The sequence below is a fragment of the Coregonus lavaretus genome (genome assembly GCF_964263955.1).
Source record: "Coregonus lavaretus genome assembly, contig: HAP1_SCAFFOLD_8682, whole genome shotgun sequence".
Taxonomy (NCBI): domain Eukaryota; kingdom Metazoa; phylum Chordata; class Actinopteri; order Salmoniformes; family Salmonidae; genus Coregonus; species Coregonus lavaretus.
This window is the reverse complement of record NW_028160612.1, coordinates 2,052-14,276: the sequence shown is the minus strand read 5'-3', so window position 1 is coordinate 14,276 and position 12,225 is coordinate 2,052. Positions and strand designations below refer to the sequence as shown.

At 47.6% G+C, this 12,225-nt stretch overlaps 1 protein-coding gene across 1 annotated transcript; it reads right to left on the bottom strand.

Annotated features, from left to right (window-relative positions):
• Positions 1-242: 242 nt before the first annotated feature.
• Positions 243-7,459, bottom strand: LOC311121624 (uncharacterized protein; the record flags this gene model as incomplete). Its single annotated transcript, XM_084196087.1, has 5 exons — positions 243-674; positions 3,236-3,375; positions 3,779-3,904; positions 5,870-6,368; positions 6,562-7,459. Coding segments are annotated over 4 exons (1,634 nt in total), but the record flags the coding sequence as incomplete, so codon positions are not given.
• Between the last annotated feature and the right edge of the window lie 4,766 nt (positions 7,460-12,225).

The window sequence follows — 12,225 nt, the reverse complement described above, 5'->3', positions numbered from 1 at the left end:
AGAGAAGAGAAGAGAGGAACACATGGACTGTTGTAGCAGACTGAGCTTGAGCTGTCAGAGAAGAGAGGAACACATGGACTGTAGTGGCAGACTGAGGCTCCGTCCCAAATTACACCCTATTCCCTTTATAGTGCACTACTTTAGACCAGGGCCTAAAGGGGAGAGGGTGCCATTAGGGATGCAACCTGAGACAGTTCATTACATAAAGAGCTTTCAAATCAGGCAAATAGAAACCAGACAAATAGAGGAGCAGCGTTTTTATTAGTCTAATAAACTATTTTACAAGTCTTCCCCGTGTACAGCGGCTGGGCACTTTACAAAGTTCGTTAGCTACAGTCCTTGTTGTCAGCGTCTTCGCGCAACAAGCCCTTCTCCTGATCGTTTCACACTTCTTGATATGGACACACAAGTGAACACACGAGGAAGAGTTGTCATCGTGTATTGGTGAAGAGGAGAGAAGGCTTGCAAAATTCCACTAACTTTCCCAAAGTCATCAGGTTTTCCCAGAAATCCCAGTTGAAAGATTCCGGAATAATAGGCATATCTGGAATCCTCCCAACCAGGATTTCTGGGAAAAACCTGGGAAAGTTGCCGGAATTTTGCAACCCATAGAGAAGAGAGATGTAGTTTTGGGGTCAGATGCGTCGACCTCTGGGATCCTTTGTGGACTCAGTCTGAGGGAGAAAGGAAACAGACAGATAAGAGTGTCAGTTTATCAGTTCACTCTTCCTTCCTTCCTTCCTTCCTTCCTTCCTTCCTTCCTTCCTTCCTTCCTTCCTTCCTTCCTTCCTTCCTTCCATCCATCCATCCATCCATCCATCCACCATCGAACCTGTGTTCAGTTCACACTGCTTTGTCCAAGATCATCCTGCCTTGGGGAGTAAACATATTTTTCATCAAAACACACAAACCTACCCATCATATTATCGTGGCATAGCGCTAGTAACCATGGTAACGGCTGCCGCTGCGGTTTGGGCTGTTTACTTGACGATAAGGTCTGCAGGCTAGATACTGACTAACTGTGTGTGCAGGGAGGGAGGGGGGGGGGGGTGGAGCACTTCCGCTGTTAAGCGATACCGTCTGTTCACGCATGCAGTATTCATGTATTCACTTCACTCACAAGAAAAGATGCCAAGATGTGCCGAGGTGTCCTTGCTTCCTTTGCTTACTAGACGTGTAGTGAGTGGATCTAGTGTGAACGGTTAGCTTGGTGGTTCTCAGAACGGGGTATGTGTCCAAAACGGCTCCATATTCCCTAATATAGTGCACTACTTTAGACCAGGGCCCCATAGGACTAACCCATAGGACTCTGGTCAAAAGTAGTGCACTACATAGGGAATAGGGTGTCATTTGGGACTCACAGGTGTGTTCTCTGCTGTGTCTGTAAACGGCTTTAGTGTTTATCTGGCCAGGGCTCCAAGTGTAACCCTGTGTCCGTACCGTAACCCAGTCATGTGGTGCGTGTCCGTACCGTAACCCAGTCATGTGGTGCGTGTCCGTACCGTAACCCAGTCATGTGGTGCGTGTCCGTACCGTAACCCAGTCATGTGGTGCGTGTCCGTACCGTAACCCAGTGTCCGTACCGTAACCCGGTCATGTGGTGCGTGTCCGTACCGTAACCCAGTCATGTGGTGCGTGTCCGTACCGTAACCCAGTCATGTGGTGCGTGTCCGTACCGTAACCCAGTCATGTGGTGCGTGTCCGTACCGTAACCCAGTCATGTGGTGCGTGTCCGTACCGTAACCCAGTCATGTGGTGCGTGTCCGTACCGTAACCCAGTCGTGTGGTGCGTGTCCGTACCGTAACCCAGTCGTGTGGTGCGTGTCCGTACCGTAACCCGGTCATGTGGTGCGTGTCCGTACCGTAACCCAGTGTCCGTACCGTAACCCAGTCGTGTGGTGCGTGTCCGTACCGTAACCCAGTCATGTGGTGCGTGTCCGTACCGTAACCCAGTCGTGTGGTGCGTGTCCGTACCGTAACCCGGTCATGTGGTGCGTGTCCGTACCGTAACCCAGTGTCCGTACCGTAACCCAGTCATGTGGTGCGTGTCCGTACCGTAACCCAGTCATGTGGTGCGTGTCCGTACCGTAACCCAGTCGTGTGGTGCGTGTCCGTACCGTAACCCGGTCATGTGGTGCGTGTCCGTACCGTAACCCAGTGTCCGTACCGTAACCCAGTCGTGTGGTGCGTGTCCGTACCGTAACCCAGTCGTGTGGTGCGTGTCCGTACCGTAACCCGGTCATGTGGTGCGTGTCCGTACCGTAACCCAGTCGTGTGGTGCGTGTCCGTACCGTAACCCGGTCATGTGGTGCGTGTCCGTACCGTAACCCAGTGTCCGTACCGTAACCCAGTCATGTGGTGCGTGTCCGTACCGTAACCCAGTCATGTGGTGCGTGTCCGTACCGTAACCCAGTCATGTGGTGCGTGTCCGTACCGTAACCCAGTCATGTGGTGCGTGTCCGTACCGTAACCCAGTCATGTGGTGCGTGTCCGTACCGTAACCCAGTCATGTGGTGCGTGTCCCGTAACCCAGTCGTGTGGTGCGTGTCCGTACCGTAACCCAGTCGTGTGGTGCGTGTCCGTACCGTAACCCAGTCATGTGGTGCGTGTCCGTACCGTAACCCAGTCGTGTGGTGCGTGTCCGTACCGTAACCCAGTCGTGTGGTGCGTGTCCGTACCGTAACCCAGTCATGTGGTGCGTGTCCGTACCGTAACCCCAGTCGTGTGGTGCGTGTCCGTACCGTAACCCAGTCATGTGGTGCGTGTCCCGTAACCCAGTCGTGTGGTGCGTGTCCGTACCGTAACCCAGTCGTGTGGTGCGTGTCCGTACCGTATCCTCAGTCATGTGGTGCGTGTCCGTACCGTAACCCAGTCGTGTGGTGCGTGTCCGTACCGTAACCCAGTCGTGTGGTGCGTGTCCGTACCGTAACCCAGTCGTGTGGTGCGTGTCCGTACCGTAACCCAGTCGTGTGGTGCGTGTCCGTACCGTATCCTCAGTCATGTGGTGCGTGTCCGTACCGTAACCCAGTCATGTGGTGCGTGTCCGTACCGTAACCCGGTCATGTGGTGCGTGTCCGTACCGTAACCCGGTCATGTGGTGCGTGTCCGTACCGTAACCCAGTCATGTGGTGCGTGTCCGTACCGTAACCCAGTCATGTGGTGCGTGTCCGTACCGTAACCCAGTCATGTGGTGCGTGTCCGTACCGTAACCCAGTCATGTGGTGCGTGTCCGTACCGTAACCCAGTCGTGCTGTGATCGGTCAGTCAGTCCCTGGCCCTGGGCGGCTGGTAATACTGGACTGTGGGCCGCGTCCTCGTGGCGCTCCTAGGCTGACCGTCGCCCCCGCGCCGGTACTCTAACCCCGCCTCTTCCTTCTGCCACCACACATAACAGATCTAGGATCAGTTTGGGCTTTTTTAGATCATACTGAATAAACCCTGATCCTAGATCAGACACGGTGAATACAGAGCCCTGGTTTATCAGATTCTATATATCAGGCCAACTGATAGATATCTTCCTTAAGGCAAACCATGTTGTCTCAGTCTATGTATTCACAACTAAATATGTAGCTTCATCTTAGACGGAACGGAGGATTTCCTTTAGGCAGAACATACTGTAGGCTCATCGTCAAACCCCCATTAGAGGAGACGGTATAGGAGGAGGGACCTTGGACCTTATCGTCCAATACGGTTGAGAAGCTGGAGAGGAGAGAGGATTGTGAGGCATCATATGGAAAGGTGAGTTGAGATAGAACCCTGCAGTCCCATAGATACTTACCCAGAAGTCCATGTTGACAGGTTTGATGTTGTGCAGAAGGACCTCCTCACAGTTTCCATACTCAGTAAAGGTCACGACCGCCGTGGAACCAGAGGGATGCACAGCATCTATCCTGGACCTGTAGAACTAGACACAGAGGTTTCATTACACACAGCCTCTATCCTGGACCTGTAGAACTAGACAGAGGTTTCATTATACACAGCCTCTCTCCTGGACCTGGAGAACTAGACACAGAGGTTTCATTATACACAGCATCTATCCTGGACCTGTAGAACTAGACACAGAGGTTTCATTATACACAGCCTCTATCCTGGACCTGTAGAACTAGACAGAGGTTTCATTATACACAGCATCTATCCTGGACCTGTAGAACTAGACAGAGGTTTCATTACACACAGCATCTATCCTGGACCTGGAGAACTAGACAGAGGTTTCATTATACACAGCATCTATCCTGGACATGTAGAACTAGACACAGAGGTTTCATTATACACAGCATCTATCCTGGACCTGGAGAACTAGACAGAGGTTTCATTATACACAGCATATATCCTGGACCTGGAGAACTAGACAGAGGTTTCATTATACACAGCATCTATCCTGGACCTGTAGAACTAGACAGAGGTTTCATTATACACAGCATCTATCCTGGACCTGGAGAACTAGACAGAGGTTTCATTATACACAGCATCTCTCCTGGACCTGTAGAACTAGACAGAGGTTTCATTATACACAGCATCTATCCTGGACCTGGAGAACTAGACAGAGGTTTCATTATACACAGCATCTATCCTGGACCTGGAGAACTAGACAGAGGTTTCATTATACACAGCATCTATCCTGGACCTGTAGAACTAGACAGAGGTTTCATTACACACAGCATCTATCCTGGACCTGTAGAACTAGACACAGAGGTTTCATTATACACAGGATCTATCCTGGACCTGGAGAACTAGACAGAGGTTTCATTATACACAGCATCTATCCTGGACCTGGAGAACTAGACAGAGGTTTCATTATACACAGCATATATCCTGGACCTGGAGAACTAGACAGAGGTTTCATTACACACAGCATCTATCCTGGACCTGGAGAACTAGACAGAGGTTTCATTACACACAGCATCTCTCCTGGACCTGTAGAACTAGACAGAGGTTTCATTATACACAGCATCTATCCTGGACCTGTAGAACTAGACAGAGGTTTCATTATACACAGCATCTATCCTGGACCTGGAGAACTAGACAGAGGTTTCATTATACACAGCATCTATCCTGGACCTGGAGAACTAGACAGAGGTTTCATTATACACAGCATCTATCCTGGACCTGTAGAACTAGACAGAGGTTTCATTATACACAGCATCTATCCTGGACCTGGAGAACTAGACAGAGGTTTCATTATACACAGCATCTCTCCTGGACCTGTAGAACTAGACAGAGGTTTCATTATACACAGCATATATCCTGGACCTGTAGAACTAGACAGAGGTTTCATTATACACAGCCTCTATCCTGGACCTGTAGAACTAGACAGAGGTTTCATTATACACAGCATCTATCCTGGACCTGGAGAACTAGACAGAGGTTTCATTATACACAGCCTCTATCCTGGACCTGTAGAACTAGACAGAGGTTTCATTATACACAGCATGTATCCTGGACCTGGAGAACTAGACAGAGGTTTCATTATACACAGCATCTCTCCTGGACCTGGAGAACTAGACAGAGGTTTCATTATACACAGCATCTATCCTGGACCTGGAGAACTAGACAGAGGTTTCATTATACACAGCATGTATCCTGGACCTGGAGAACTAGACAGAGGTTTCATTATACACAGGATACAACCAGTCTATTCTGTCCAGGAACACGTCTAACATGTATGTAAAGCTTTGGGAAAGTGTTGAACGTTATATCAAACTCAATAATGTAAACAGTGTTTAATATCGTCAAATGAATTGCCTTCTGAAAGGGCTATTTGGTTTATTTACTTGAGGAGATTCCAATATAACTGGTTGTCATCCCTTCCATTGATATGTAAACATCATTACAGTGTTTAATATAGTTGTTGAAGCAGCCTCCCTCTTACCTTGTTGTCTTCCCAGTAGAGAGCTAAAACCTGGTCTCCTGGTTTCCAGTTCCCCGGGCCTTGACACACTGCAGGCTCCATGGACCCAACCTGACCCTGGTCTGACCTCTGCCCTTTGATCTGCCCTGACCTCTTCTTGGGGGCGTTATGGGCAGGGTTAGTGCTGTTCCAGTTATGTGGCTCCTCCCTCTCCGTGGGGGCAGGACCAGAGGAGGAGTTCTGTTGTTTGATTGGCCCTGTCCTGTGTTCCGTTGACGAGTCACCGTTCTGGAGGTGTGGCCCTGAGCCCGGTCCGCCGCCCACTTGGCCTTTCACTGGACGAGACTCACCACGGGACACGCCCCCGTCCTGCGCCCCAGCGCTAGAGTCCTTCTCTTGGCCAACCCACGAGTTCGAAGAGTTCAAAGGTCCGTTGTCCCGGTAACGGTCAAAGTTGTCAGAGTTGGGCCTTTCCCTGTGGACCTTCCCCCCTCCTCTCCTTCTGCAGTTGGGCTCAGCTCTACAACACACAACAACACAACTTCACTGTCCATCCCAGGATGCACCTTTTCTACTGGCATCATCACCGTACAAGAATGAAAAACATTGCGTACACATTAAAAAACAGTCAGCCTCGCACACCGTATTCATAAACACAGATGACATTGACACTGGGAGGACATTCATAATTAAGTCTAATCAAGTGTCCATACCTGCTGTCAGATCTGTGGATCCCTTTATGTTCTGATACAGTGTTAGAACTGGACTCTGTCTGGTGCTGGCCTGGTTTAGAGGCAGCTGGTGCTGGTCCGTTGTCCTGCTTCACCCCTCCTCCTCCTCTCTTATTAAACGACAGATCAGGTACCGAGTGCTGCTCTCTCCGACTTTGGTTCTGGAACCCTCCGGACCCAGAACTAGAACCTACTCTGATTCCCTGCTGGAAGGTTCCAGAACCAGAAGGATCCCCCTGGGTTCTGTCTCTGGGTTCTCTGTTCCTCTGGCCAGGGGCGGGGTACGTAGCAGGGCAGAACACTGATGTCTGTCCTCTTGCCTCCCTGGCTGCTTGTCTCTCATTCTGGGCCTCTCTCCACCTCTCTGACCCTCCTCCACCTCCAGGAGGGGCCTTCTCCTGTGTCTGGCCCCTTTCCTGGCCTCTGTCCTGGGCTCTCTCCTGGCCCTGCTGGCCCCCTGCTGGAGCCGGAGCTGGGGAAGGGGTGGATGGGGTGGTGGAGGGGTCGTGGCCAGGTTTAGGGAAATCCTTTTCACTATCCCTCTGGAAGCGTGGCGGTCCGCCGTTCCTCTCCTTCCTGAAGTCTGCTCTCTCATTTCTCTCCTTGCGTGATGTGTCGTTCCTGGACGAGTCATTCCTATTGTCTGACCTGTCGCTGCGTTGGGGGTACCTGCCCTGGGACTGGCTGTCGCTGCGTTGGGGGTACCTGCCCTGGGACTGGCTGTCGCTGCGTTGGGGGTACCTGGCCTGGGACTGGCTGTCGCTGCGTTGGGGGTACCTGCCCTGGGACTGGCTGTCGCTGCGTTGGGGGTAATACTGGTCGTTGGGGGGGAACGTCATCTTACCCTCGTGGTGCCTCTGAGAGGACTGGCTCTTTGGCTCTGGAGGAGAGACCCAGAGAAAAAGGTTAGACATTCAGACACACACGGGGTGTGAACCTTTAGACGTTAAAACATTGCAACAAAACCGGGATCCTTTTTTCCCCAGGAAATGTAAATCCGAGCTGGCTGGACTTCTCCTTCTCTTCAGTAATGAGGCCAGTGTGTTCAGTTTTCAGTCTATCGCCTGGACAATATCCAGCCTATTCATTGATGATAGGCCCTGCTTTACTGAACAGACGTTGCAAGGCAAGAAATTGCAAGATACAGCTTTTGATTGCAAATAGATAGGCCTAGTGCAGGGTTCTGTCTGTCTGGTGGCTGACCTGCCTATACTGATAGATAGGCCTAGTGCAGGGTTCTGTCTGTCTGGTGGCTGACCTGCCTATACTGATAGATAGGCCTAGTGCAGGGTTCTGACTGTCTGGTGGCTGACCTGCCTATACTGATAGATAGGCCTAGTGCAGGGTTCTGTCTGTCTGGTGGCCGACCTGCCTATACTGATAGATAGGCCTAGTGCAGAGTTCTGACTGTCTGTCTGGTGGCTGACCTGCCTATACTGATAGATAGTCCTAGTGCAGGGTTCTGTCTGTCTGGTGGCTGACCTGCCTATACTGATAGATAGGCCTAGTGCAGGGTTCTGTCTGTCTGGTGGCTGACCTGCCTATACTGATAGATAGGCCTAGTGCAGGGTTCTGTCTGTCTGGTGGCTGACCTGCCTATACTGATAGATAGGCCTAGTGCAGGGTTCTGTCTGGCTGGTGGCTGACCTGCCTATACTGATAGATAGGCCTAGTGCAGGGTTCTGTCTATCTGGTGGCTGACCTGCCTATACTGATAGATAGGCCTAGTGCAGGGTTCTGTCTGTCTGGTGGCTGACCTGCCTATACTGATAGATAGGCCTAGTGCAGGGTTCTGTCTGTCTGGTGGCTGACCTGCCTATACTGATAGATAGGCCTAGTGCAGGGTTCTGTCTGTCTGGTGGCTGACCTGCCTATACTGATAGATAGGCCTAGTGCAGGGTTCTGTCTGGCTGGTGGCTGACCTGCCTATACTGATAGATAGGCCTAGTGCAGGGTTCTGTCTATCTGGTGGCTGACCTGCCTATACTGATAGATAGGCCTAGTGCAGGGTTCTGTCTGTCTGGTGGCTGACCTGCCTATACTGATAGATAGGCCTAGTGCAGGGTTCTGTCTGTCTGGTGGCTGACCTGCCTATACTGATAGATAGGCCTAGTGCAGGGTTCTGTCTGTCTGGTGGCTGACCTGCCTATACTGATAGATAGGCCTAGTGCACGGTTCTGACTGACTGTCTGGTGGCTGACCTGCCTATACTGATAGATAGGCCTAGTGCAGGGTTCTGTCTGTCTGGTGGCTGACCTGCCTATACTGATAGATAGGCCTAGTGCAGGGTTCTGTCTGTCTGGTGGCTGACCTGCCTATACTGATAGATAGGCCTAGTGCAGGGTTCTGTCTGTCTGGTGGCTGACCTGCCTATACTGATAGATAGGCCTAGTGCAGGGTTCTGTCTGTCTGGTGGCTGACCTGCCTATACTGATAGATAGGCCTAGTGCAGGGTTCTGTCTGTCTGGTGGCTGACCTGCCTATACTGATAGATAGGCCTAGTGCAGGGTTCTGTCTGTCTGGTGGCTGACCTGCCTGTACTGTGCCCCTCCCCTCTCTCTCCGTCCCTCGCCAGCCCGCTATGAAAGATGCGAGTGTTTGTGTTCTCAGAAGAACGGCAACTAATCAGTCTCCGTTCCCGAAGACGCTGAATCTTAGGAGGCCATTCCTAGAGGAAGATGGATTTTCTTTCCACTAAATGTCTTGGTAAGTCATGGTATTTAACAAAATGTAAAAGTACTTTTTTTTTTTAGGAGAGATTGGTCCGTGCGCAGGCAGCCAAGGCAGCTCGAGATTAATTTGATGGACAGTTCTGGTCGCCTCGTGATGGACGTTAGTCCCACTTCAGAAGCGACATTACAGGGCAAGTAAAAACACCCGTTCAGCTGCGCTTCCATCTCCAGAGGAGGTTTCGTGTTGGCATTTAAAAAGCCGTAGTGTACCCTTACAAACAATCACTGTAGCAGAGGCGCTTTCAAGGGGATATGACTGCAGTAGATACGGCTTCATTGTCCGGCCCTAGCGGTAATTAATAGGACCATTATTCTGCATTGTGAATTAACAGGACCATTATTCTGCATTGTGAATTAATAGGACCATTATTCTGCATTGTGAATTAACAGGACCATTATTCTGCATTGTGAATTAACAGGACCATTATTCTGCATTGTGAATTAACGGGAGCATTATTCTGCATTGTGAATTAATAGGACCATTATTCTGCATTGTGAATTAACAGGACCATTATTCTGCATTGTGAATTAACAGGACCATTAAATAAACGTCATTATATACCCGTAAATTAACAAAGAAGGGGGAAACAAACGTCATTATATACCCGTAAATAAACAAAGGGGGAAACAAACGTCATTATATACCCGTAAATAAACAAAGAAGGGGGAAACAAACGTCATTATATACCCGTAAATAAACAAAGAAGGGGGAAACAAACGTCATTATATACCCGTAAATAAACAAAGGGGGAAACAAACGTCATTATATACCCGTAAATAAACAAAGAAGGGGGAAACAAACGTCATTATATACCCGTAAATAAACAAAGAAGGGGGAAACAAACGTCATTATATACCCGTAAATAAACAAAGAAGGGGGAAACAAACGTCATTATATACCCGTAAATAAACAAAGAAGGGGGAAACAAACGTCATTATATACCCGTAAATAAACAAAGGGGGAAACAAACGTCATTATATACCCGTAAATAAACAAAGAAGGGGGAAACAAACGTCATTATATACCCGTAAATAAACAAAGAAGGGGGAAACAAACGTCATTATATACCCGTAAATAAACAAAGAAGGGGGAAACAAACGTCATTATATACCCGTAAATAAACAAAGGGGGAAACAAACGTCATTATATACCCGTAAATAAACAAAGAAGGGGGAAACAAACGTCATTATATACCCGTAAATAAACAAAGAAGGGGGAAACAAACGTCATTATATACCCGTAAATAAACAAAGAAGGGGGAAACAAACGTCATTATATACCCGTAAATAAACAAAGGGGGAAACAAACGTCATTATATACCCGTAAATAAACAAAGGGGGAAACAAACGTCATTATATACCCGTAAATAAACAAAGAAGGGGGAAACAAACGTCATTATATACCCGTAAATAAACAAAGAAGGGGGAAACAAACGTCATTATATACCCGTAAATAAACAAAGAAGGGGGAAACAAACGTCATTATATACCCGTAAATAAACAAAGAAGGGGGAAACAAACGTCATTATATACCCGTAAATAAACAAAGGGGGAAACAAACGTCATTATATACCCGTAAATAAACAAAGAAGGGGGAAACAAACGTCATTATATACCCATAAATAAACAAAGGGGGAAACAAACGTCATTATATACCCGTAAATAAACAAAGGGAGAAACAAACGTCATTATATACCCGTAAATAAACAAAGGGGGAAACAAACGTCATTATATACCCGTAAATAACAAAAGAAGGGGGAAACAAACGTCATTATATACCCGTAAATAAACAAAGAAGGGGGAAACAAACGTCATTATATACCCGTAAATAAACAAAGAAGGGGGAAACAAACGTCATTATATACCCGTAAATAAACAAAGAAGGGGGAAACAAACGTCATTATATACCCGTAAATAAACAAAGGGGGAAACAAACGTCATTATATACCCGTAAATAAACAAAGAAGGGGGAAACAAACGTCAATATATACCCGTAAATAAACAAAGAAGGGGGAAACAAACGTCATTATATACCCGTAAATAAACAAAGAAGGGGGAAACAAACGTCATTATATACCCGTAAATAAACAAAGGGGGAAACAAACGTCATTATATACCCGTAAATAAACAAAGAAGGGGGAAACAAACGTCATTATATACCCGTAAATAAACAAAGGGGGAAACAAACGTCATTATATACCCGTAAATAAACAAAGGGAGAAACAAACGTCATTATATACCCGTAAATAAACAAAGGGGGAAACAAACGTCATTATATACCCGTAAATAAACAAAGGGGGAAACAAACTTCATTATATACCCGTAAATAAACAAAGGGAGACACAAACGTCATTATATACCCGTAAATAAACAAAGGGGGAAACAAACGTCATTATATACCCGTAAATAAACAAAGGGGGAAACAAACGTCATTATATACCCGTAAATAAACAAAGAAGGGGGAAACAAACTTCATTATATACCCGTAAATAAACAAAGAAGGGGGAAACAAACGTCATTATATACCCGTAAATAAACAAAGGGGGAAACAAACGTCATTATATACCCGTAAATAAACAAAGAAGGGGGCAACAAACGTCATTATATACCCGTTAATTAACAAAGAAGGGGGAAACAAACGTCATTATATACCCGTAAATAAACAAAGGGGGAAACAAACGTCATTATATACCCGTAAATAAACAAAGAAGGGGGAAACAAACGTCATTATATACCCGTAAATAAACAAAGAAGGGGGAAACAAACGTCATTATATACCCGTAAATAAACAAAGAAGGGGGAAACAAACGTCATTATATACCCGTAAATAAACAAAGGGGGAAACAAACGTCATTATATACCCGTAAATAAACAAAGAAGGGGGAAACAAACGTCATTATATACCCGTAAATAA